Source organism: Falco peregrinus, chromosome 1 (assembly GCF_023634155.1).
Source record: "Falco peregrinus isolate bFalPer1 chromosome 1, bFalPer1.pri, whole genome shotgun sequence".
In the NCBI taxonomy this organism is placed as follows: Eukaryota; Metazoa; Chordata; class Aves; order Falconiformes; family Falconidae; genus Falco; species Falco peregrinus.
Genome location: NC_073721.1, coordinates 92,091,145 through 92,115,818, shown reverse-complemented (window position 1 = coordinate 92,115,818; position 24,674 = coordinate 92,091,145). Strand labels below are relative to the sequence as shown.

At 40.6% G+C, this 24,674-nt stretch overlaps 3 protein-coding genes across 9 annotated transcripts in view; 2 read left to right on the top strand and 1 right to left on the bottom strand.

The window, feature by feature from the left end:
- The window catches only part of CCDC85C (coiled-coil domain containing 85C), a 113,383-nt gene extending 110,606 nt beyond the window's left edge, over window positions 1–2,777 (top strand). For both annotated transcript variants that reach the window (XM_055794139.1, XM_005230585.3), the window contains exon 6: window positions 1,076–2,777. In XM_055794139.1, the coding sequence (XP_055650114.1) occupies window positions 1,076–1,165 (90 nt within the window). In that variant the 3' untranslated portion in view covers window positions 1,166–2,777. The remainder of the gene's footprint in view (window positions 1–1,075) is intronic.
- Window positions 2,778–4,958: 2,181 nt separating this feature from the next.
- On the bottom strand, window positions 4,959–24,666 carry CCNK (cyclin K). 4 transcript variants are annotated; one of them, XM_055794119.1, is made up of 11 exons: window positions 24,519–24,666; window positions 21,059–21,311; window positions 19,978–20,059; window positions 19,242–19,373; window positions 18,327–18,432; window positions 18,130–18,187; window positions 15,625–15,794; window positions 13,753–14,036; window positions 9,622–9,655; window positions 8,477–8,551; window positions 4,959–6,289 (listed from the first exon to the last, which is right to left on the bottom strand). In XM_055794119.1, the coding sequence occupies exons 2-11, from the start codon at window positions 21,253–21,255 to the stop codon at window positions 5,667–5,669; spliced, it is 1,761 nt and encodes a 586-aa protein (XP_055650094.1). In that variant the 5' UTR covers window positions 21,256–21,311; window positions 24,519–24,666; the 3' UTR covers window positions 4,959–5,666. The 4 variants fall into 4 exon arrangements, with proteins under 4 accessions (XP_055650094.1, XP_005230641.1, XP_055650103.1 ...); XM_005230584.4 differs by lacking the exon at window positions 24,519–24,666 and adding an exon at window positions 23,175–23,322; XM_055794128.1 differs by lacking the exon at window positions 24,519–24,666 and adding an exon at window positions 21,738–22,107.
- The window catches only part of SETD3 (SET domain containing 3, actin histidine methyltransferase), a 63,726-nt gene continuing 62,729 nt past the window's right edge, over window positions 23,678–24,674 (top strand). The window contains exon 1 of one of the 3 annotated variants that reach the window (XM_055794103.1): window positions 23,678–23,818. The gene's annotated coding sequence lies outside the window, so the exon portion shown is untranslated. The remainder of the gene's footprint in view (window positions 23,819–24,674) is intronic. The other 2 variants (XM_055794088.1, XM_055794096.1) reach the window with 2 other exon arrangements.

The window sequence follows — 24,674 nt, the reverse complement described above, 5'->3', positions numbered from 1 at the left end:
GCGGTGTATGATGCCGTGGCACTGCCTCCAACTTCAAAGCACCTTGGCCATGCTTTGGCTTTCAACAAAGAGTTTGGCATCTCTGCTAGAACACAGCTCAAGCTGCATGTCACCTGCAGTCAGGGATGTGCTGTCTGACAGCAACCACAGTGCCCACAGCAGGGCGGAGGATGCTTTTGGAGCCTTTGTTTTGGAAGTCCACATTGCAGGTCACCCAGGCAGCATCATTTAGTGCCTCACACCAGCAGAGAGGAGCCTAACCCTCCATTTAAATTCTGAAAATCACCTCAACCCTAAAAAGAGAATGTACGGAACACAAGTGCGTCTTGCAGAGCTAATCACTGCAAGCATCCTTGGCAAGGGCTGAGGCATTTCACTTTGGCTGCTGGATCCCTATGAGAAAAGCCAAGACCAGAGTAAACGAGGGCTTCCCAACTAGGATATTTTATCTGCTTAATGCCACGTTGCCTTGTAGCCAAGCAGGGAGAAAGGCAAAACTTCATCCTCCCAAATGGACTCATTTCTGTTTGTCTATCATCAGCTGTTTTTTCTTTAACTATTCAATTTATGTAGATTCAGGGCAGCTATGAAGTACTTTGAAGTGTCTTATTTTTTAAAAAATACTCTTCCTTACTCCAGTGGCCCTGGAATGATAAAATATATGTTTTTAGAAAGTCATATATATATATATGCAATTTTTTTAATCATTATCTTTTTCATTTTCTTTTCTGTTCATAGTAACATCTTTTCTGTAAGCATGCCACGGTTGACCTACCATTGAACTTAAATTCGAACCTAGTGTATTTGTTTTATACTATTACCCCAGGCAAAAATGGTTCTAATTTCAAGAGGGACTAATTAGAAAAATGCATCAATGGTTTTCTCCTTGGAAACTGGTGCACAGGTGCCATCCAGTGGCTCTGCTCAGAATTACAGCCCAGCGCTACGGAGCGGCTCATTCTGCTTTCAGGCAGCATGCTACTGTGAAAGCACTGCACCTCGTCAGAGGCTTTGGGGTTGGTTTAATTCCTGCCTTTCTCTCCCCCGTCACTTTATTTTTTTTTTTTTCTTACAGGTTGTCTGGCGAAAGCTAGGTGATGCTGCGAGCTCCAAACCCTCCATCAGGCAACATCTGTCAGGAAACCAGTTCAAGGGTCCCTTGTAGGAACACCGTCCCGAAGACTGGAAGGGGTCGATTCTGTGAAGACTAAAGAGGCAGAGCTCAGCATTTCTAACTGCCTGTTCTTGGGTAGTTGGGGTTGAGGTTTTTTCAGGGTTTCCCTTTTTTTTTTCCTTCTTTTTTTTTTTATTTTTTATTTTTTATTTTCCCCTGCTTTTTTTGTAACAATAGTGTAAATACGGCAGCTAAAGGCCTGATTTCCAGGCTGTGGTGCTCTGGAACTACTGTTCAGTGGGTAACCATCCAATAATGCCAGACTTGCATCATTTGTATTGTAGTTCAAACCTGCTTTGTTGTAATGGTCTGTTTGTAGAATTAACCAACTCAAGAGAATTTCTAAGAGGAACAAGAAGAGAAGTCACTTGCAGAGAAGTCACAGTTTTTATCACTCCTGTCCACCTGCTTCTCAGTGATTTACAGCTGGGTTAGTGGCTCCAGGCAGCACCTTCCAAGGAAAACCCAACTTGAATTCATTGGCCTAACTGCCTGCCAAGCTCCTGAGCTGCTCACACTTATTTTGGAGGTCCTTATTTTGAAGAATGACATGCAACTGTTTTCACGAGGCGCTGTGTAAAATTTTGAGTGGCAAGCTAAAACCACTTGTACCGTTGTACAGCGGTGCTCCTCACACAGGCGTACGGAAAGGCTTGAGACTCCGTATCAGCTGTTAATGAACTGTTTTTCATGAACAAATGACACGAGATTTCTGCAGTCCTAATGTGAATGCAGTCACGTAGCCACACGCCAGTATTGCCTACAAATAATGGCAACACTTTTCCTGTAAAGCTTTTATTACAAACTAATTCAGCAGAAACTGCCATCCTAACAGTGCTTATGGCTTTCACAGGATCTTGGAGAGCAGCTCATCTTTCACATAAGGAAGATTTGGGTATTTTTTTTTTAATGTTCTTGCTGGATCCCTCACCTATACTGGTTCCTGTGTAAGGTAATCAAACCACCACCTTGCAGAGCTGAATAAAAACATAAACACGGGCTGTCAGGTGAGACTACTTCCTGCCATTCAAGCTTTATTTTTGTTAATGAACCAAAACAAGTGGGTTTTTTCTTCTTCAAATGGTTGTATATAAAACAATGGGACTTATATTCTGCTATTGTGGAGTAGCTGCTTGTATAGTGGTAAGAATTTGACCCCCTTCTTTTCCAAGATGTCACAGCAGCTGTCCCTGTATTTTGGTAGATGTTCTTTCCCAGTAGTCCAAGGAAGCAGGACTTGGTTATTATCTCATTGGTGTAAAATAATTTTAGAGACAGGCATGTGAAAAGATCAAAGCCTTCTCTTCAAAAGTTGCATCGATTCTAGTGATTAGTTTGAAGATTTAATGACCTCATACACCATCACTTTCTTTTTATTCTCCGTAAGAGTCAGTCACAGCTACAGACAGCTGAATTAGCTGGACAGGTTGAGCTCTTGACTTGTGGTATTATATTAACAAGGAGCACTGATAAAATACCAGGGAGCCCATGCTGCAAGTTATGAAAGGTAATTGGTCCCATGGTATACAATAAACCAGCTGCCCGGGTGAAGAATTTGCAGTGTCAGAGCCAAAATCTGTAACCAGCAAAAAAAAAAAAATAATAGAGGAGGAATACAAGCAAAATACATAGTAACCAGTCAGAGTAAGCACGACTTCCTTATTGCCTGCAGAAGTAACAATGTAACACTCCAGATGAGACGGTTATTCTGAAAAAACAAACAAGATCCCCTCCCAAAACACAGGTGCATACTCTCACTCACACATTCACCCATGGTTTGTTTCTTTCTGCTGCTGGAGGCAGTGGACACTGAGCTAGCTAATACCTAACCCTGTGGAGCCTGGAAAAATCCATTCTAGTCTGTCACCTTTAAAATATGGCATCGTTAGAGGAATCTGGATTTCTTCCTCTTCGCTTTTTGTTTTGACCTGCAGTTTCTAGTCACCGTTGATCACTTGTCTTCCTCCTGTACAATTTATACCTCGAGATTTTCGTACCAGAAAGGGTGATGTAAAGCAGAGGCACCATTCTTCCTTAACATGTAATGTTGAACCGAGGTTTACTTTAATCTATCTGCTTGAAAGCCCATTTTAATTTTGGTGGCATCTAATCGCTGGATTAAGCAGAGAATTTAAGCATATTGGGAACAAGGTTAATTTACGTCAGTGAATTTTAACTAACGCAATGCAAATGTTGCCAGCAGTTGTAGAGAGTTAATTGTGTTGATGATATGCTTGCTATTTTAGGAGTATATTAGACTAGCAGGTCCTCTCAACAAGACAAGAGCTATACTAATCAGATTACTAGTCACACCAGCTATGTAATTCTCATTCAAATACTCCCTGCTATCGAATCTCTCTCATAATCTATTCAATGATTTCAAGCAAAGCTTCTTTTGTTCCACCTGCAGATCTCACCTACTGGGGAAAGATGCTGCAGTTGAGGTCCATTAGTGCTGCAGCTCCTATAGAGCCAGTTTTACAGGGTAGCCAGTAGTTCAGCTGAACAATCTTTACAGTGTTAGGGTATATCCCACCCCCCCCCACCCCCCCCTTTTTTTTTTCCTTTTTTTTTTTTTTTTTTTTTTTTAAGATCCTATTTGGCAACATTAATCTTCAGTGTAATATGTGCACCATCAATTTTGCATAAGAACATGACAGTGCTGTATGTTGGGGTGTTACTGTCCGGGGGGGTTTAGGCTTGCTACTCTTCATGCTTAGCTCCAATTGAACTATGAAGTGACTTCCTGGGGTGAAATGACGCTCAATGGCTTTACAGGATTACTTGGGTGCTCCATTTTCAGTTGTCTAAAAAGATGTTTTATATGCTTACTTAAATTCACTTACCTATGTGCTGAGCCTTCAGTGAAAACTACCTGAGGAGCTTTGTACAGTGGAAGGGGAGCATCCCTTGAAATAGCAGCCATTGAATTGATATATTTGGGGCGCGTTAATTTCCTCAAGATTAAAGCCCTGGGCTCTGCAATCCTCTGGCAAAGAAAGCATCCACTGTTTACAAATGGACTTTGCTTGCTTAAGGGAAGTAAAATCACATCCTTGACTTTTGTTGGGAGTGACTGAAGTGAGCGGCGTTCCCGTAACAGTTTCTGGAATGCTGCGGTATAACCAGCTTCAGTTGGCTCTTCACACCAACAGTGGTAAGACTGCTGAGCACAACCTTGTCTGAGAATGGCACATTTTTATCCAAATATTAGATATGAGAAGAAATCAGTGTTAAAGTGACCTTTTATCTTTTTAGAAACTGTGGGGGAAGAGTACTACTGATCTTTTTCAAAGTGCATGACTGTAAAGTGATAAAATTGTATATTTTTCATAATGTGGGGAAAAGTCTATTTGTGCTGCTTTAGAAATCAGTTTAAAGTTTGATTTCTGTTAAACCTGTGATCTTACAGCCCTGCTATATTTTCTGTATATGATTTACAAAGAACTGGAAAAGTTAGCACCTGCTGTTGTGTATATAGCAAAATTCTTTAGAACTTAGCACGCGTTTTTACCTATTATTGAACCACTCTGGCTTTTTGGGGGAGGGAAAGTAATAGTACAGATTTTTTTGATAATGTGTGTAAAACATTCATTTGAAATATTTTAGTAAAAATGAAGTAAGAGATTGATTGTGATAGTGTATACTTCTAGTTGAAAAAAATAAAATACCTTCTTTTTAAATAAAACTGATGAGTAAGATTTGGGAGATCAGTGCTGAAATATCTTGCAGTAAGTACCATAGTTACAAATTCTGAACGAATAAGAAAAACCTGGAAGCCCACTAAATTCAGAACCAATTTTATTTGGGTAGATGTGAATGAAGTAGTCCCATTTATAACCAGGATGTACATCACAGTAGGTTGTTACATTCAGACTTTCACACTTAGAAAATATATATATTATGTACAGCAATTTGCAAACAGGTGTAAACATACAATACTCTAAAGATACCAGTACATTCCAAACCAAAAATATCAGCAAGGCAAACACCTCAGTATTATTCCAGTCAGCTAGCGTTCAGAATCTCTCTTAAATAAAGTAGCTTTTATGCTTGACATAGTGTTGTTTTAATTATTATTCAAAATCAAATTTCTTATTGTAGATCAAATTTCATGATATCTGGCTATTTTGATACTCAAAAATAGGCACTGCTTTCTAGAAGGGAATTTTCTTCTTACTGACATAATTGAGCCAATATGGCTGGGTTTGCTAGTACAAAGTAATCCAGTGCTGGAATAACTCAAGACAATTAATAAAACTTAAGTCAAATGTATAACGTTAGAATAGATACTGCAAAGCTGATTAAAATCTAGAAGCCTATAACTCACCATAAACAATACTGCAAACAGATAAGCTAAATTTTCATTTCACCTTCTCATTTCTTCATCTAAATTATACAAATTACCCTCCTCTTCATCTTTACAATGTAGGTTTTGGCCAGCTACTCCTGCCTAGTCAACATAAAGGGATATCGTGCAAATTACCTCATGCTATCTCATCCACGTAGCACGTCCAAGTCCTGCTACAGGTGGCATACCAGGTGGTGGAATTGGAGGTGGTACAGGTGGCTGTCCACCTGGGGGAACAGTAGGTGGGGGGTAACTAGCTGGTGGCATTCCCAGCCCTGGAGGCGGATGAGGTGGTACTGCGTGAGTTGGAGGCAATCTCGGAGGTGGGAAATTAGGGTTGTATGTAGGTGGAGGAGGATATCCAGGAGTAGGAGGTGGAATATTGGGTGGAGGAAATGAAGTAGGGGGTGGAGGTGGAACTGGTGGTGGAGGGTTGGGAGGATAGACATGAGGATGATATGGTAGATGAGTTGGTGGTCCGTAGGCCGGTGGTAAAGCTCCGTAAGTTGGTCCTTCCGTTTTCATCATTGACTGAAGACTTTGATAACCTTCCCCTGACATGTAAGAATTTGTAGTAGACATCCCTGTAATATAACTGGTGGGGGGTGGGGGCGGGGGACGATGTGGCAGGGGTGGAGGTTGATGTACTGGGGCAGGATGAGCAGGGGGAGGAATCTGGACCTTTGGCATATCTACTGAGTCCACAGTAGTAGATTGCTCTGCTTCTCCCATTGAAACGGCAGTTGTCAAAGGAGGCTTGCGCTCTGGAAAAGAAAATGGCATTTATTTTTTTTGAAGGACAGTGGCAGTAACAGCTTCTGAATACTTTAAATTTTTCCTCCAGTTAACATATCAAAAGAGGACTCAATTCTCTAAGTCTCTATATGCCATATGGTATCCAGTCAGACTTTCTCATGTCACTAGGTAATAACAAAGCTGCCTAACAAAGCTCTGAGGTCAGCTTTTCCCACTCTAAAAGTCAAATACATCTTCCTTTCTTATTACTGTTTTCTTATAATCTAAGTATTGTTCTACAAACTGCAGAAATTAACAGACCGGATGGACAGAATCACAACTAGCAGATTTAAAAAGTCATGGGACCCAAGATACCAAAACCCTCTTGACCAGTGCTTCAATATATTCTTTAGTCCAGGCCTCCTTTCTACCTCTTTCATAATCCAGGAGGCGGCTGGGATTACCCTCTGCCTTTCATCTGCCTCCCATGTTGGGAAATACTATTTGAGAATACAAGCCAAAGTGTCAAATCCTGAACAGTCAGTTCTAAACCTCTTTACCAAAAGAAAGAAAAAAGAAAACCAGAGGGTAAATAAGAAAGTATGATAGATTGCTCGAGACATGAAATCTGATAAGCTTTGCTCCACCAATCAGTTTCAGGGAACTCAGTACCTGGCAGTCTGGGGAAGTTAAATGAAAGGCCAGAGTTTTACAGAATATTATACTTAGCCATTTCTGGGAAGAACGTGCTTTAAGCTCTTTAAATAAGAATCTGATTATTTTTTTTTCCCCTCTTACGTAGACATTATAAATTAAGGAATACCACAATGAGAAGACTGACCTAATGGCAACATCTCTGTATGGTCATACAGTCAGTATTAAAATGCCCAAGAAAAATGTTTGGGGCATCTTGACATCCATCTTGCTTGTATATATAAACATCTAAAACATTGTGCATTGTTCTTAAAGTTATTTAGAAGCAGATAGAGGGCACTCATTTCCAGTGACACGCAACAACCAAACTGACAGTGCTGAACAGAATTTGAGATAAATCCACCTTCTAGTACTTCTATTCATCTGGTCAATAAACATTCTTCGTTTTCATCTGATTTTTGTCTTTGGGGCTCTGAGGGAAAAGTTGGTCTCTAAAGACTGTTCTTGCAAATTTTCAGTACTTATCCAATGATTGCTTGTATAAACAAACGTTAAGAGGAAAATTTTAGAAAACAAGGGGAACAAATTTTTACCTGCCTAAACAGGAGTTGCCTTACCTATGCAGTCATAATTTTAACAGCAAAATTGTCCCCTAAGACAGCTACTTAATTAGATCATGCAAGGTGGTGTGCTGGCTGTGGTACCCATGATTTCAATGACTTCCAGCTCTTCAATTATAGGAGGCAATTACTTCCCCATTTACTCATTTTCAGAATCATTCTGGATGCAAGATGTGCATTCAAGATTTAACAACTGGAGGAATAACGAACATGGTATTTAGAAGAACCCCTTCATTCTTAAATGATTTTAACAAATGGGAAAAACAGCCCTACTATATTTCAGAGCACTGTTTTTCTCCCTTGTAGCTCCCTGTTAGAAGCTGTCATGTTACAGTTACATTATAGACCATGCTCTATAAAACATTTATGTCGTATTTAAGGGTCACTGGAAGGACAGCTAATGCATCAAGGCGCTGGAAGCACATTTTTACAACAGTACAGTTTTATTTTGCAAACATAAGGCATGTGTGCAGTGTTGAAAGTCCTCTTCTGGGACACAGCAAAGAAAGTATCGCCCTAACTGTTCAGAAGTTACACACCTGTAGAGTTTCTATACTAAAGGTGCAACATGAAGGACTTCTGTAAGACAGCTGGAAGCTGCTCTAGTAATACAATATGACATCTGCCATCCTTTTGAGAACATAAGTCCCTTTTTGCCTGCTGGTGACAGTTTTAATCTTCTGGGCCTTTAACAGTCACAACTTGGTTTTGCCTTTGTCCACCTAGGGAGTCTTGTTTCCATCGTAACTTTTTTGCTTCTGTCTGGAAAAGCCTGTGCTACCAAGATGAAATTCCCTCTAGAGCTTATCTACCTAACACTTTTACCTGCCAAGTTGATTACTCAAGGCAACAACCCCTGCCCCCAGACCATTACCAACATCTGCAAGTAAAGCAAGGCAATTAACAGCAAGAGTAAGTGTGCTTAAGAAAATAGAAGCTTACCTGGAGGTGGATGTGCAGGAGGTATTGGTGGATGTGATGTTTCAATTTTAGGAATTTTAGATGGTGGTGGTGGTTCTAAAACACATTTACAAGTTCCTAATTGGCTATTGCTCTGCAATATTTTCGAAATTCCAACTCTGGTCTCATGCTAATCATTATCATATCATATTACACTATGCAAAAGTACAGTGGAAATCCTATATACTAGATATGTTTAATAAAGAAAACTAAAATCAAATCTTTGTATAAAGTGACATCAAATATCACAAGTCTTCCAAAAGAACACAAGGCTAGAAGTTCAAGCTATGTATTTTTTAACTAGATACAATTGTCCTGGTAACAGTATGTAAGTGTAGATGAGCACATGTACATTTTCTAACACAAAATTCTAACGTAGATAGTTAAAACAAGTTGAACTATGCTCTGCTAGGGGAATGTGTGTCCAGAAATCAAACAGAATGGCAACTGCACAGGAGAGAGGAGGGAGAAGAGACGGCTCTCTGGAATCTATCTGGCAGAGCCAGAGTGAGAAGTGCCAGACTTACTTGGGAAAGGTTGCAGAATCACATCCTTGCTATCTTAAAATACATTGTTCCAAAAGAGCAAAATGAAGGGAAAAAAACCCCAAACAAACCAAAAAACAACCAACCAACCAAATGAAAAGAACTAGATGTGATCAGTGCAGTGTAGCATTTCTTAAGGCAGCCTATATATTTACACAAAACGCCCTTCACTCACAGCCATGCCAACAACTGACTACAAATGTTCACCAACAGACTTAATGTTAGTGCAGCTTTTCATGACATAGTACCTTCAGTCACTGCAAGGTCCCACAGCTTGCTGAAGAACTACTCCAAATGACGCACGGACTTACACACTGAGAGTTGAGTAGTTGTTTAGTAGTTGACTTCTACTGAACAGACTGTATTTAAGGGACTCTTAGAGCACAGTTGTACTCCATTTTCTCAAGTTTTGCAGTTCAAAACATTTTAAAAATAGTTACAGTATATATTTAAAGACACATTATTAGGATCAAAATAGGTTACAACCGCCAAGCCTGTAAGCAAACAAGCTAAGTGCACGTCAGCAGATTACTTTTTTTGCTCAAAACAGTAAAATGAAAGCAGTATGATATTAACATTTACCTGTTGTCTTCGTTTCTTCTTTTGGAGATACAGCCTGTTTAAAAAAAAGAAAGGAGAATTAAGACCATTGTGAAATACAAAGCATTTTAAAATGGTAACAAGCGAGACACATGGGAAACAACTTACAGCCTGCTGAAGAGCTTTTGTGCAGATCTGACTAAATCAAAACCAGTTTCCAACTCGGAACTGGTTTCCTCCTCCCTCCCCTAAAAGGAGGCAGAATAAACCGTTTATTCATTCCTAGTTCCTATATTTTTATTAGGAGGCTACAAATGTCCCATCTCTTTAGACAGATGCAACACAAACACTGAACAAAGTCAAATCACATTGGGAAAGCCCAGCTTAACTGGCAGAATGAAAGGACTGAAAAAATAGCAGCTATTTTAGATCCAGCATTTCCTGCTGTTCTCACTGTTGAGTACTACATCTTGTTTAATTTATTTATCATCCACTGCACATACGTCATGGTCCAGTACACTGCTCACTGAACTGAAAGCAAGAGACTTGGCCTCTGTTCCTAATTCTGCTTTGTCCTGTCATTCAACCTTTGCCAAAATCACTTCAGTCCTTTATGCTTTATTTACCAGGACAGGAGGGCAGTGAAAGTGTTGCTCAGTGTAAAACATTTCAGAAGCCTTCAGATGGAAAGCACTGTATAAAAGCCAAATGTTACGCCAGAAAAAAAATAAATTCATGCACACAAAGCAAAACCACAAAACCTCACAGCACTCTTCCAATCACCAGTTTTTGGTTGTTGGGTTTTTTTTATTGTTGTTGTTTTGTGGTGTTTGGCGGGGGTTTTAAGAATCACAGACAAGGGAGTAAGAAAAATCTTTCCAGTTTACTTAGTCCAACTGAGGTTGCTAGTGGATGGTCTCTGAGAAAAGCAGAAAACCTAACTGAAATTTTAAGTACAAAAAGCTTAGTTACAAATGTATTTAAAATTAATGATAAAAGTCAGAGGGGTACTGTGCACTTCTGTACACTGTACAGCTTCTCTGTCTTTTGAATGAAAGAGTTTGTTTTTAAGGGACTATTTGCCTCTAATGGCTTTATCCTCACAAACTGTTGCTCAGTTCCTATCACTTCACTTTCCACACAAGAATGGACATACATTTCACTCCAACTTGAACAATGTATTTTCCTTAATTCTGATGGGTATTCTCAAGATTTTTGCTGTCAATACAAAGGTACCCAAGGCCTGCATGAGGCTACCCCATTCTTACATTCTTTTGATACCCACTTCAATTCATCTCCAGCCACCTTCTGGCTGCTTTCCTGCTTTTTAAGGACAATCTTTATCTTCCCATTCCAAACATACATACTTTTCTTGGTAACTCTCACAGACTCATCTGCTGCCTTCATTTTACTTGGGTGGTCTTTTCTCTATTTTCTAGCACTAAATTCCTTGCCTGTAAAACTGCATGCAAACATTAGATCTCCCCACACTTCCAAACAGAAGCAAGTCTCCACTACTTATTGCAACATTTCCAAAAAATCACTCATTCCATGAAGTCAGTTGATCACTTCAAGTGGCAAGCAGTTCAATTGTTGTGCGTTTGTTGACATGGAGCGACATTCAGAAAATAACGTTGTTGAGGTACACCATTAGAACAGAAATAGCAACTGGAGCCAAATAGGTCAAACAAGCAACAGTTTAAGCTGTATTTATGCTAAAGGGGGAAAAAAAATACCAAGAAGCAGCAAAACCAAAGCGTATACAAATTTAAATCACTTCTCTAATAATGGCAGCTGCTGAAAGATGAGGGGTTTTATGGTCCTTCTACTGCATTGTAGTTTGTATTGCTCCAGCCATGACATCCCAGGGTCAACATTATTTATTAGTAGACCTATTGTTATTTAATACTTTCATAATAAGATCAATCCATACTACAATGGAACTATTCTTTCAGTGCTGTTTTCATATGCGTTAAAATCATTCCCACTAACAATCTGTAGTTTAATCAAATTAAATCTACCATTTACTTTTACATTACATTTACATTTAATGATTCACCAGTGTATTTTTAGTGAAGTCAACTGTACGTTCAAGTGCTGTTCACCACTAGTGATGCAGAGGATGTGCAGATGCTTTAGATATCTGGTATGGGTCTCTACGTCATGGGCCAATCCCTCAGCCGCTTGAAAGTATCTTGGCACAGTAGAAGGTAATGGAGTTATAAAAGTTCATGTAACTGGGAAATCTGGCCTCCAGGAACAAAGTGCATTTATCTTCTGTACAAACCAAAGGGGAAGCCATGCAAAGCCCTATTTATAGAAGGTGGCAAACATTTTAGGTAAGGTTTATGGTAGATCTCGCTGTAGAACATTTTAGAAGCACCAAGTATATCTTTCAAACACTATACATATTGTTCTCCTAGACTGCTTTCTGGAGAAAGAATGACTTCAGCTTGACACATTTGCTTTCCTCAAATCTATGCTGTTTGTGCAGTTCTACAAAACTCCTGATGAGTCACTCTGATTTATATTTGTTCTGGATGCCTGCAGTATACCAGGACTTACCTTCTTAGCTGTACTATTCAATTCCTTAATTATTAGGTGATGGACCTCAAACTTAATTTCAAGAAAAGGTAAGTTGCTCTGATGGCTTGACCACAGGCAATTTTTAAAGAACAACTGACAGTATTCATCCAAAAGGTATAACTTTTTTTGTTATATATAAATATATATTTTTATATATATATATATATATATATATATAAAATGAGGTACTTCATTAACACATGGGATGGGCTGAAATCAGTAGTACTGCAGAGGTAGAGCCTTTACATGAAAGAACAAGCATTTACAACAACTTACAATTAAATGGACACACACAGAAAAATCCAAATTGTTATTTATAGTTTCTGATGTGCCAAACTGTCCCAGGCATTTCTATTGAATAAAAATAGGGAAACAGTTCCCTACCCTACAGATCTGACTAGTCAAGCAGAATTTGTGCTGATGGTAGAAAAAGTATGAAAAGAAATACATACTACCTAAAAAGAGCTCTCCCAATTTTCAAGCTAACAAACTCATTTTATCAGCTTTTTATCCAGAACAACTCAAAAAAGTTCAGTGCAAAAACTATACGTTTCAGGGGAGATTTTTTTCCTCTAGCAGTAGGCCGTATCTTGCAATGACAAGACCAAGGTTTTACAGAGTTACATCTCTCTCTTTTCTAGGAAGCTGCTATCATGAAGATGCTGCACTATTCCAATTCAGTTTCATACTATCATCTGTTGCTTCTTCCTGGGTTTTTGTTTTCTTGGGGTTGGGTGGGTTGTTTTTTTTTCCACCTTGATGTCTGTTCTCTAGTTTGGGCATGCATTAATTACAAGTTAGAGCATAAGCTGTAAAAGCTGTACAGAATTTACTTCCTAAATGGACTTGTTCCAAAGATTTTACTTTTGAAAACAGTCCTCTTACTAAATACATGCAAGAAGATTTGGGCCACACTTTAACACTTTTTTTTTTTTTTTATAACTTAGAAGTGAAAAAAAAACCCCACAAAAAGTGCAGATTAAGGTCTGAAAGCTTCATTTGAACTTGATGACTGTGGAAAAGTACTGAGAGTACTTGTGATATTATCCAACTGCTAATGTACCTTCTTATTTTCAAAGATGAGGTGATAATACATATGAAGTGAGACTTTAATGTATGATGCATTTATAGGCTTCTACTCTTAGTAGATTATTTTGAAAGACTTTTTCTAAGAATTTTTACATACTTTCAAACGTCACCATTCCCTTATATTTGTAATCAAAGACCAGAGAGTCAAATAATGTCTTCATCAGCACTGTGTCCCTAAATCAAGCCTGCTTAACAGCGAAAACAACAAAATTTGATAGCACAGAACCACAAACACTTAGAACCTTATTAGCTTATACTAACTTCAGTGTCTCTCCACTGGTTTTGCCCCATGTGGAATAAGGATATGGTATGCCACAACTATAATGGCTATTCTACATCAACACACTTGCCATAAAACCGAGAGAAGTCTACCACACAGAATTAATTACCAAGCTCATTCTTAAAACACACACAAGTCTTCTGCACACTGCAGCCTTTAAACCAAATGGACATCAGATCAGCTTGAACTGATAAAATGCAAGTTAAAGTTAAACTTACTGCTGGTCTTTTAATCTGTCTAGGAGGACTTGACTGGGGAGAGGGTTTTTTAGATTGCTGTGCTTGTGTTTGCTGTTGCTGCTGCTGCTGTTGTGCTGACTGTTGCGACTCTTTTTGCTGCTGAGTCTGTGATTGCTCTGAACTCTGGGATTGCTGGGATTGCTGTACCGTAGGTGCCTGGGGTGTAGACTGAAGAGATGGTGGCTGCTGCAACTGGTGAGGAGTATGGTGAGGCATTTGCTGTTTCCCCTGTGAGTATAGATCCAGGATCTGATGACAGATGTCTTTGGGGAAAAAAAAAAAAAATTATACCTCCATAATGTACAAGTGTACATTCGATACAGAATTATCAACTGAGATTTTTACTGGACATGAACTTCAGAAAAAGTGATTGCAAGTATTACTTATAATGACCACAGATTTGACTTCTTTAAAACAGATTATTTTTCAACTGCATTTTTTAGTTTCTTCTGCCTATGCTGAACAATACGTAGATGTATTTGCACACCTTTCAGAAGAAGAACAAGGTGTCTTGGTATTAATATAACCTATGCCAACATTGCGTGCTTGGAGAAACAAGTTACCATAGAACTACAAAACAGGACAGTAATAAAGTGAGTGAAAGATTGTATGTTAAAACATACACGTCCAGTTAGGCCAGTCAAAAAAGTTTCAGGAAACTAAGTGAAGGACTAGTCCTAAATTCTTTTTCCAACACATCAGGAGCTAAAGGTCTGTAAGAAATCATGTAGGCCCAACATAACCAGGTGCAAGAGCAGCACTCAAGGCAAACTTTTCTAGAAAAGCTAAATGAGTTCTTTCCACAAGTATTCACTGATGCAGCAGCAGAAACCGAAAAGATTCCCATTTACAGCCCTCTTTGACAAGGATTCAGCAGAGGATCCATCTGAAACTGAAGGAACTCTGAAGAACACCATAATAGAAACATAGGAAGTAAGCACTTTAAAAATCATCAGAACTGTAGGGTATTCACCTAAAAGTTCTAAGAGCAACAAGGACTAAACCACCTGAACAGCAACATATATGTTTCACTTGCAAAAATCCCTTAGAACCCAATGCCAGACTGTTAAAAGCATCACTTTTTAAAAGGTTCCTAAAGCAATTTATGGAACTAGAAACATGCTTAGCTTGACATTTGTACCAGGTAAGTCAGTAAAAACTGTAATGAAGACAAATTAGTGGCCACATAAACACAATTTTCTTCACAAGAGTCAAGGAAGTTCCTGCTTTGTTTTATGAGCTTCCCAGGGTTCTCTCCCTCAGAAGGACAAGCAGCAGGTAAAGATGAGCAAGACATACACACAATGGGAACAGTATTAAGATATCTGTATTGATGAAAAAAATATTCTGTAATTTGTTCCCAATCAGAATTCACACACACACCAGAATTCATCCCTCATAATCTGTTCTTCAGTTGTGGTACACCATAAAAAAACCCCAGCCTAGCATAATCTGGTTAAAGAAGTCAAACATCAATGATAAAACCACTGGAAAACAGGCTCCATTAGTTTCAGTGTTCATAGAGCTGCTTATCTAAACTGGGGAGAAGGGAATCATTGAAAAAAAGAAAACACACCCCATGATAATTTAGCAGCTAATTAACTGCGTTATAAACTAGACAAGTCATAAAGTAAATATTGACCAGAAGGCTAATCATGATAACAATATGCTTCCAGACTAAGCCAGTTTGATTTAAACCTTAGTTAAGGCATAGCACAGGTGACCTGAGCTACATACTCTACACATGATTATTTTGACTAAAACCTAGATAGAAAGCAATCTGCATTTACTTATGACCTAGGTCACACAGCTAAAGGAAATTCTACTGTTTGTGGCAAATGCATTTCATACCTTCCAGAACATCAACAGGAACATCTTGGACAAATTGCTCCCACCATCGTCTGTACATTGGTTTTGATGTCCACTCCTGTATTTCAAACTTACACAAACGGCCTGCTAAGTACATAACTGCAACAGCTATAATCTCAGGTTCCCACTGCAGTGACAGCGTAGTGCAGAGACTAGAACATAAAATAAAACAAAACAAACCCTGAAGGTAATTCTGATTGTCAAAGTACAACACTTTAATCTATGACAGCTATAATTAACAGAGCATAAAACTGCACCACACTAACATCCGAGATAATTAAAATTAAGAGCTTTGTTAAACAAAACAGTTTACAAATCTAAACTGTTTCTGCACTACTGCTATCGTGAAACAAGGTAATTTTACACAGATAATACAAAGGGCATACACCTACACAAGCTATATACCACATAAGAATATCAAGTTTGGAGTTTCAAAATAGAAAACCTCACACTATATAGGTGTGGAGGAAGAAGGAAAAGACAGCATATTCCAAGTATGGCCCGCTATATTCCACCGTAGTCTCACCTGTAGTGTGAGACTAAATATAGTGTTCATGTTTGTTGCTACGGAACAGAAACGTGCTGTCACTGCATTACATTAGTTAGGGGTTGATGCCCACATTAGGATTTCAGAGTTTCCAAATGTTTTTCAATAAAATGTAAACAAGTACTAAAAAAACCCCCACAGAACAGCCAGCATGAATTTGTAAAGCAATTTGTCAAGCACGATGCAAGTTTTAGGTATAGCTGTAAAAACTGTAAAAGGTTCTCTTTTGAATAGCCTTTGTTAAAGCTAGTGCTAAAATAACTGCTATTATTGGTATTAACAAAGTTCCTGTCATAATCAAAGTTACTGTTTCCTGATACTAATTTTAAATTAATTTTTTTTCCTTTTTTTCTTTTCCCTTTTTTCTTTCTTTTTCTGCCATAGATTCTGTAGCATAGGATCTGCTTAGAAATTTTTAGATTCTGCTAGTCAGCTAAGTTTCTGCAAATTCACTGATTAATTCATTATTATATCCTTAAATTCATCACAACAGTAGCCTAGACAGTGGTTTAAATCCATTTTCTCTCCAGTGGGCTACATGTAACTGAAGGCCAATGGGATACTCAAACACTGGCAGAATCAGGTCAGCAGTAAACAGTACAAAAAGACACAAGAACTAGCTCTTAAAAAGATGATTTCTTATTATTACTTTCATGACATTTACTTGCGGGGTATACTGTGGCTGCGTTAAGACAAAAGCCCCTGTTCTAAGGGCCTGCAGTGCAAAGTACAGAATTATTTCCCCAGGATCCTAGAAAACAAGTACAATTCTAATATAGTGCTTATTAAGTAAGCACATGACAGCCTCTCAAGAAAAGAGGTATTACCCAAAACAACTGCTCCAACTTCATACTAATGTTTTCCTGACGTGCATTTTCTTTAATTATGAAATTTCTTGAATTGTCAAACACCACCTAATTCCCAATAGTGCCCAAAGTTTGATGGATACATAACAGAAGTTTTCCATGACAACCTTAACAGTTACTGTCAAGCCATATTTTTGCTTCACCTGTAAGATCATCACCTCCAAGACTGACAGCAGCTGAAGTAAACATCTCTTGACATGTAAATATGTTAAACAACATTTTGCTCAAGTTAATTTGGAGAGTTTTGGTGACATCTACAGAATTCTGATCCACACTGGGCTACTTCAAATTAGGCATAGGAATAAAAATGCACCTCCTTTAATTGTGTTCTACTGCTGTAGGTACGACTGAAAGCAATCTATTCAGCATTTCTGAGTAGTTCAGGCCACTTACATATGTTCCTAAGGGTTTGCTATGGAAATTAAAAACTACATTTAACTGTCCTTGGTGAATTAACCTGCCCAGCTCTGTAGAATCCTCCTTAAGACCACCAAAGTGTATTGAGTTGTTTTGTTTTAGTTTTTTTCCCAGTATCACATTATACATGAAAAGTGCTTCTACACACACTCCTATTAATTGATGTGACCCTTGTACTGCAAATCCATTATTCAAGAAATTGTAAATCTAGTCCTAAAAAAATGTATTTCACACTGAATTTAATGGCTAGTTTACTATTACCAAAATATTGCTTTAAAAAAACCCAAAATACTGATCAACATGATGGAATTGGGAAGTGACTTCTTTTCTCAGGATGTGCCACATCTCTCAGATTGGGAAAGAAGCAGCTTCTATCCCAGAGATCTGTAACTGGGTTTGGCCCTTTCAAACAGTAACTTTTTTTAATGCAGCACTAAACCATTATCGCTAAAACTGCAAAGGTCTTAATGGCGTACTTCTGTACTCATCCTAGATTCCCTGCTCAGTGGAACTATCACAGTAATGATGGAAAGGAAAACAGAGGAACACAATCAATAAAACATTTAACAACCATCTGCCAAAGAAATATCTAATCCCAGAATGAAGTATGCAGTAGTAATTATTTCACTGTCAAAAGGTGTCCTAGAAATACCTTACCTGTCATTGACAAATGTCCATGCCATTTGAACCAGTTTTTGAATTTTATTTTTGTCTCCTGAAAAGCAATCAGAAAAGTTTTAAGAAATAAAATTAGGAAGGACAAACAGTTTTGAATAGAATATTCTTGCACTCAATGTAAATTAAGTGCTGAAAATTAGTAACAGGCATTACTTGCTCACCCTGTAATATTTTACCTTTGAGTTGTTTGGCATACTTGAGAAGAAACTGGTATGGATGTTCCACTTGCAAATCAAACTTTATTGTTTGTAGTAAGATTCTTTCAAGGACCATCACTTCTTCCTAGAGAATGTTACAAAGTAACCACAATATTATTCCTTTTACTCACAAATATTTTATGCTGGTATAAAGTATGACTACATAGCATCTCCAGGCAAACATGTCTGTCAGTTTTTGCTTGATTAGGTTTGTCTCCCAGGAGAACAGAAATCTCTCTAAATTAAAACATTATTTTAAACCCAGATACTACTACTTCACATTTATTTAAAGTCACAAGAGGGAATGTGGTGTTTAAAATTCCTATTCCTCCACGGAGGAAAGAATCAAACCAGACACAGCCTGAAAGTGCCACACATACAAAATCACAACAAAAAGGTAAGCTCTTACCACATTTCTCTCCACAGTTTCACATCCTTCTGCTACTTATAATAAGCAAATTTTGAGAGAAGCATAGTTTTCCAAAGTCAAATACTCTAAACAGGAAACTTCTCAGTAATTTTGAGATGTAGTTCTCCTACTTAAGATTTGCTATTAATTGCTTCCTAAAATAACATTAAGACTGTCAAATATGATTTACGGCTTGATGACATTCCTAACTCTGACTGGAAGTACTCAAACTTAATACGCAAAATAACATCAGAATTTACATGGAATCAAACGTAAACCTTTTACACAAACAATTATCCCAGTAGGCTCCCAAAGCTACTTGCGTTATCAAGAATTATTTTCATAGTTACCTATCACATTACACAAAAGAGACATAAATGCATGTTGAATGTATAATTTGCTGTAGAGTAACTGAAAATCAGCCAGTGCTCCAATGAATGTGTGTCACTGCTGGAGTTCAGTAGGATGAAATGAATTATTTTTACCTTTGGGTCATCTCCAAACTGTCCAAACTGTACATCATTTAGCAAGCTACGAGCTGTTTTAATTATATCTTTACATTTCTTAGGTGTCTCTTCAACTTTTCCTGCTAGGAAGAGACAGCAGGCTCCTGTCACCTAAAAAAGAAAGTGCTTTCAAAAAGTTGTCTGCACGTAGATATGCAATACAGTATAACATGGTAAAAGCACTGACAGTTTCCATTAACAGTTCTGCAGAAGTTTCCCAGGAAAGATTTAATGAGCATAATAATTTCCGATTTTATTATAGTGTTAATTTCAGCTTTTACTTTGTCAAAGGAAAAATACAGAATCTGGAGGACTGTCCATTTTATACAACTTTATTTCAATGTCATAAACACAATGCAGAGTTTGTCCTGGTCCAGCACTGTTTGTCAAGCAGTTTTAAGATGGTATTGACACTTCTTTTTTTCTTTTAGACAGTACAGGAGTGCCAGCACTATAGCTGTAACTCTTTCTAAAGAACAGTATCAGCAAGACACTACTGCAATGTAATGTAAATATATTTCTAAGCATAAACAGAAATATGTAAACAAGCAAGAACAGCGTATTTTAAGTTGTAATGATTTAAAAGATAAAATGCTTATTTTTCATCACTCAAGAGTTGTGGCCAGCAGTAGTACCCAAGTAAAATATCATCATTTCTGATGGTCCATGCATAGTGCAATCACTGTATTAAGTCATCAATATTGTAAATACTTACATATCTTGGGAATTGTTTGAAGGAATGAAACATATAAAACCGATGGAAATAAATTATTCCGGTTGCTAGAGTATCGTAATGTCTGTGGTGTAGAATAAGGACTTTCAAACAGAGCATAAAACAAATTTAAAATCAAACGTGCACAAAAGAAAAGATACATTTTGCTGCATCAAGTAAACACTGCAAGTAAAACAGAAGCTTTAGGGAAAAAAAGCCACAAAAACCCTTAAGGCTTCGTAAATACTATGATTCAGCCCAGGTGAAGTTGATACCTGAAGCATTTATTGGAAGTGTGCAAAGTCCCAATCATGCTTATAGGAGGATCCGTGCATGGTCGTCCTTGTGTTAAACCATACCTGCCTCAGGAAAGGTCAAAACCAGGAGCAAGTACATGAAGGAACAGAGCAATTTTCACTTCATATTAAAGTGCTGGTGTGGAAGAAAGTTACTACCTATTCACACCTACAAATGCAAATAAAATCTGGACATGCTCCCTACTCTTCTCCTTAGAGAAGAGTAAAATTTCATCTTCACCAGGTTTTATTAAGCAGAGACTTGAGAAGATTAAAAGAAGCATAGGAATATAGGAAGCAAAAGTTTAAGCGGCAGCCTGTGAGAGAGTGGGACAGCGGTGAGAACTAATATATACAAAGTTGAAAAACCCAACCTAAACAAAACCAAAACAAAGAAAAACAAACCCCAAAAACACAAGAATGGGGAGGCAGAGGTTAGAAGCCTCAAAGGCAAAATATGTAGAAAAATGAATGAAAAATTCAAAATTTGAGATAGTTTCATGTAGTAAAAGACTGAGTTTCATAACTGCCAAAAGTTATCCTTAATTGGTAAGTCTGTATCACTTACTCCTCTACTGCCAAAATGATTCAGCTGAAACCTTGTTTACCCAATGAATGGATAAAAATCGTGTAGGAATAAACTTTACATCAAAAGGCAAAAAAACTCAAAAAGATTTTTGATTAAGAAACGTTTGAACAGCTAACTAAACATGACATTTCTTGTGCATTTCATTCTGAAAATCCCCATTCATAAAGACATTTCATAACAACATGAGTTTAAAGGATACAGCCCTAAACGCGTTCCCACATCAAATATGAATCTGGCCCCCTCCCTGCGGTATCGTGCCTCAGTAGCTGGATCAAGCCCTTCTAGCTGTGATGGTGTATGTGCCAAATCTTTCTTATCCCAGTACCAACATGGCTTTGTATGGTCCAGGTTTGCCAAGTTTACAGAAGGGCTGGAATTTTCTTTATTCTCCTTCATTTATTCTTGCTTTTTAAGTTTTCAAAAAGGAAGTCTTCAGATAGTCACTTCAGAACCTTTAAGAAAATACAAAAGGATTTCTTTATAAATGGCGGGGACTTCCCACACACCCACTCAAAGATGAGTAAAGAGTAGTAGTGTTTAACCTTGCCCACTGGAAGGGACTTTTTCCATGCTCAAAGACAAGCAATATTTAACCTTGCCCTTATCCTCCCCACATACTGCAAATTCAATTCAAGAAGGAGACATAGGTTATCTTTGCTATTACCCGTTTAATAAAGAAATGTCAAGAATGCATTATCAACAATACCTACTACTTCTTAGGAGAACAACTTTCACCTGCTTTGTCCACAAGATAAGGAAAACCCATTGGTGGTAGCAGCAAAATTGGAAAAGCTGGGGGGGATGGGGTGTCAACTTTCTATTCATAAATAGGAAAACACATTCTTTAGGGCAGCCTAAATGTTTGTTTAATTACCCACCTGGTGGAGACCAATTATCCATGGGTGGTAGGATAGCAGAAATCTCTTGCCAAAAAGCTTTGTAAAATGGTCTGTACTTGTACTACTTGAAGAAAAAAAGTAAGAAAACTAGTGTGTTCTTTCACATACCAAGATCAAGACAACTAACGTGAGTCTGTGCGTAGGGTAAGCTGGCATCTAAAATCATCCCCAAAACGAGCCAGTTGATTATGCTCAAAGTGTAATACTTTCTTGTGTTTACCAGCATTTCCATATATATTTACACCACAAAATTCTGCAGGAAACATTCTGGTGTTTGAGTTATGACTGATGTTCAGCCATGTCTCAATTTAAAGGCAGAATGACGACTGCCTTGCTGCCTTTATTTCAGGCACAAAACTACTCTTACGTGATTCAATAAACTACAGATACTATGCGCAAATTACTGCGGTCATCTGCAAAGGTCTTCATAAACAAGTACTGATTAATATATGATGCAATATTTTTCCTCCCAGCAAAACACCGGAAGACCCAAACTTAAAACTTTTAAAATTAAGCTGTTGATTTTCCAGATGTTTCCCTTCTGAAAATGGAAAAAAGATCACATGAACTGCCAGAAAAACGATGCCTGCAATCAGCATCTCGTCCAATTCCAAGAAGTTTCTCTTTTTCAGAATAAAGGAAACAGTCTCTGTTCCACGTTGGTTTAGGAAGAACCTTCACACGTAATGGTACCGGTCACGGACCAGTCCAAGCTGTCACAAGTAAGTGTATGGCAGCTTAAAACTATTTCCTGAACCAACAAAAAGAGCACCGTGCCACGACCACGCACTCCCATCACATTAACCAAAGCAGCGTTATTTTTCACAACTTTTACGATTCTTCTTACAAGTTGTTTTGCTTCCTAACACTCTGAACAGCGTCCAGAGTTTTAAAGCCCAATAAACACTAAAATCGCCCGAAGCGACGAGACTTGCTTCTATAAGCAGTGAAAGCACTTCCGACTACATCAGGAATACAAATCATCAGCTCCGGAACATCCTAAGCGAAGCATCCCGAGCATCCCAACCCAAACCGTAACGACCGCAAAGAACAATAAAAAGTTTTTCTTCTGCCTTTCTGTGCATCCCGTAACTACGGACAAGATCTCGGGAGCCGGACCCCGGCGTTTTTACATCCTACCTCCGGCGATGCAGCCCACCGAGAGTCCAGCCCCGACCCCAGGGCCCCCACAGCGACGGGGGGGCGTTCCAACTCCTGCCAGGCGCGGCCCGGCCGCCCGCCGCAGCCAAGACGGCCGGTGCCCAGGGAGGCGCTCGCTCGCCTCCCCGGCCTGCCCGCTCCCTCCCTCTCTTCCCCAGGCCCCGGCCCTCGCCCAGCGGGAGGCCCGGGAGGGCGGGCGACCGCAGCCCCCACTGCTGGCGCCCCGCGGCCCCCCCGCGCCCGCGGCACACTCACAGGCCACGCGTGGGAAAGGAGACCCCCACCGGAGCGCGGGGCCTCTAACGACGGCGCAGCCTCCGCGCCCTGCGCGCCGCCATGCTGCGAACCCGGCCAGGCCGCTTGCTGCGTCATTACGCCGACGTCGCAAGGGCACAGCGCGCGAGGACAGGGCCGCTGCGGACTAACGGCCAATGAGAAGCAGCAACCCCCACCCCCAGCCAATCCCGTCTCCTGCAGGAGCTGAGAAGCAGGCGGGCGACGTGCGCTCGTAGCCTGGAACGGACCAATCAGAAAGCCGGAAGGAGAAGATTGCAAGCCTTGGAAGCCAATAGAAACCTGTAGGCACGGGTTAAATCGCAACTAATGGGGGAGCTGCCATGCCCGTTTTTAAGGCCGGTAGCGAAGGCGAACGGGTGGTCGCTGGGGATTGGCTGCCATGAGTCTCGGAGGGGGTGGGGCCTTCCGGCTGGACGCCGTTCGGCCAATGGCGGCGGCGGGGTGCGGGAGGGGGCGGGGCTGGACCGCGGGCGGGGCCGGGCCGGGAGTGCGGGGCTGGGGCGAGCTCGGCCGCCGCCTCCTCACCCGCGGGCAGCGGCGACCGGCGCTTGGGCTCCGCGCCACTCCCAGCAGGCGAGGCAGGAGCTGCCGCCGCGCGGGAGGTAAGGCGGGGCTGAGCCGGTCGCCCCTCGGCCAGGCCCCCCCCCCCCCCATATCCCCTCGCCCCGATGGGGCCCGGGTCTTTCCTCGCGGCCCTCCGCGGGGCCGCGGCCCGCCCCACCGCCTCACTTCCCGCGGGAGGTGCCGCTTTTTTCGGACACCCACTCCGCCGCCGCCTCGGGGCAGGCTGCGTGGGTCCAGGCCTCGCCGCCCCCTCCTCCTCACCGCCCCCCCTCCCTCGCCTCCTCCCTCGCCTGGCGGGCCGGGCGCCCGTTACCCCCACACGCGGGGCGCCCACGCGTCACGCCCCTCCGCGTGCGGGGCTGCGCCCGCCCCTTCCCCGAGGGGAGCCGCTGTGGGGGAGCGGGGCCGGCCGCCCTCGGCGCGGCGCTTCCCCCTCCCGCCGGGGGGCCGGGGGGGGCCGGCGCCGGGTCGCCCTCCGGCTCGCCCTCCGGCTCCGCCGCGGGTCGCTCGGTCTCGCCTCAGCCCGCTCTGCGAGGTTTAAAGTCAGCGAGGCGGTGGCATTAGCGACTTCACCCTCGTTTCCCGTGTCCCATCCTCCCCGAGAGGCTGATCAGAAACCAGAGTAAAACAAATGGCTTAAAACTGCTTTCCCCGTGATGTAATTCCTTTTTTTATATGTGACACATTTTGAATACTCCCTACTCCTACTCCTGCAGCTTCCCAGGGAGCCTCCCGTACCTCCAGCGCTGGGGTCTGGTTCGGGAGCCTTTCTGCCGGGACGTGGCTCCTCGGAGAACTCCCTGGCAGGGAAGGAGCGCTCTGGTGTCTCTCCTTGTCTCGCCCGGTCTGCAGCCTGCTTCAGTAAAGGGGTTAAACCTTCAGAGGGGAAAAAAA

Coding starts and splice junctions, on each gene's coding strand:
- CCNK (XM_055794119.1), bottom strand. CDS start 21,255: ATGAAGGAGAATAAAGAAAATTCCAGCCCTTCTGTAAACTTGGCAAAC. Junction 15,795..18,129: donor TGGACATTTGTCAATGACAG/GTAAGGTATTTC, acceptor TTTATGTTCTAG/TCTCTGCACTACGCTGTCAC. Junction 9,656..13,752: donor GACAGATTAAAAGACCAGCA/GTAAGTTTAACT, acceptor TTTTTTAAACAG/GCTGTATCTCCAAAAGAAGA.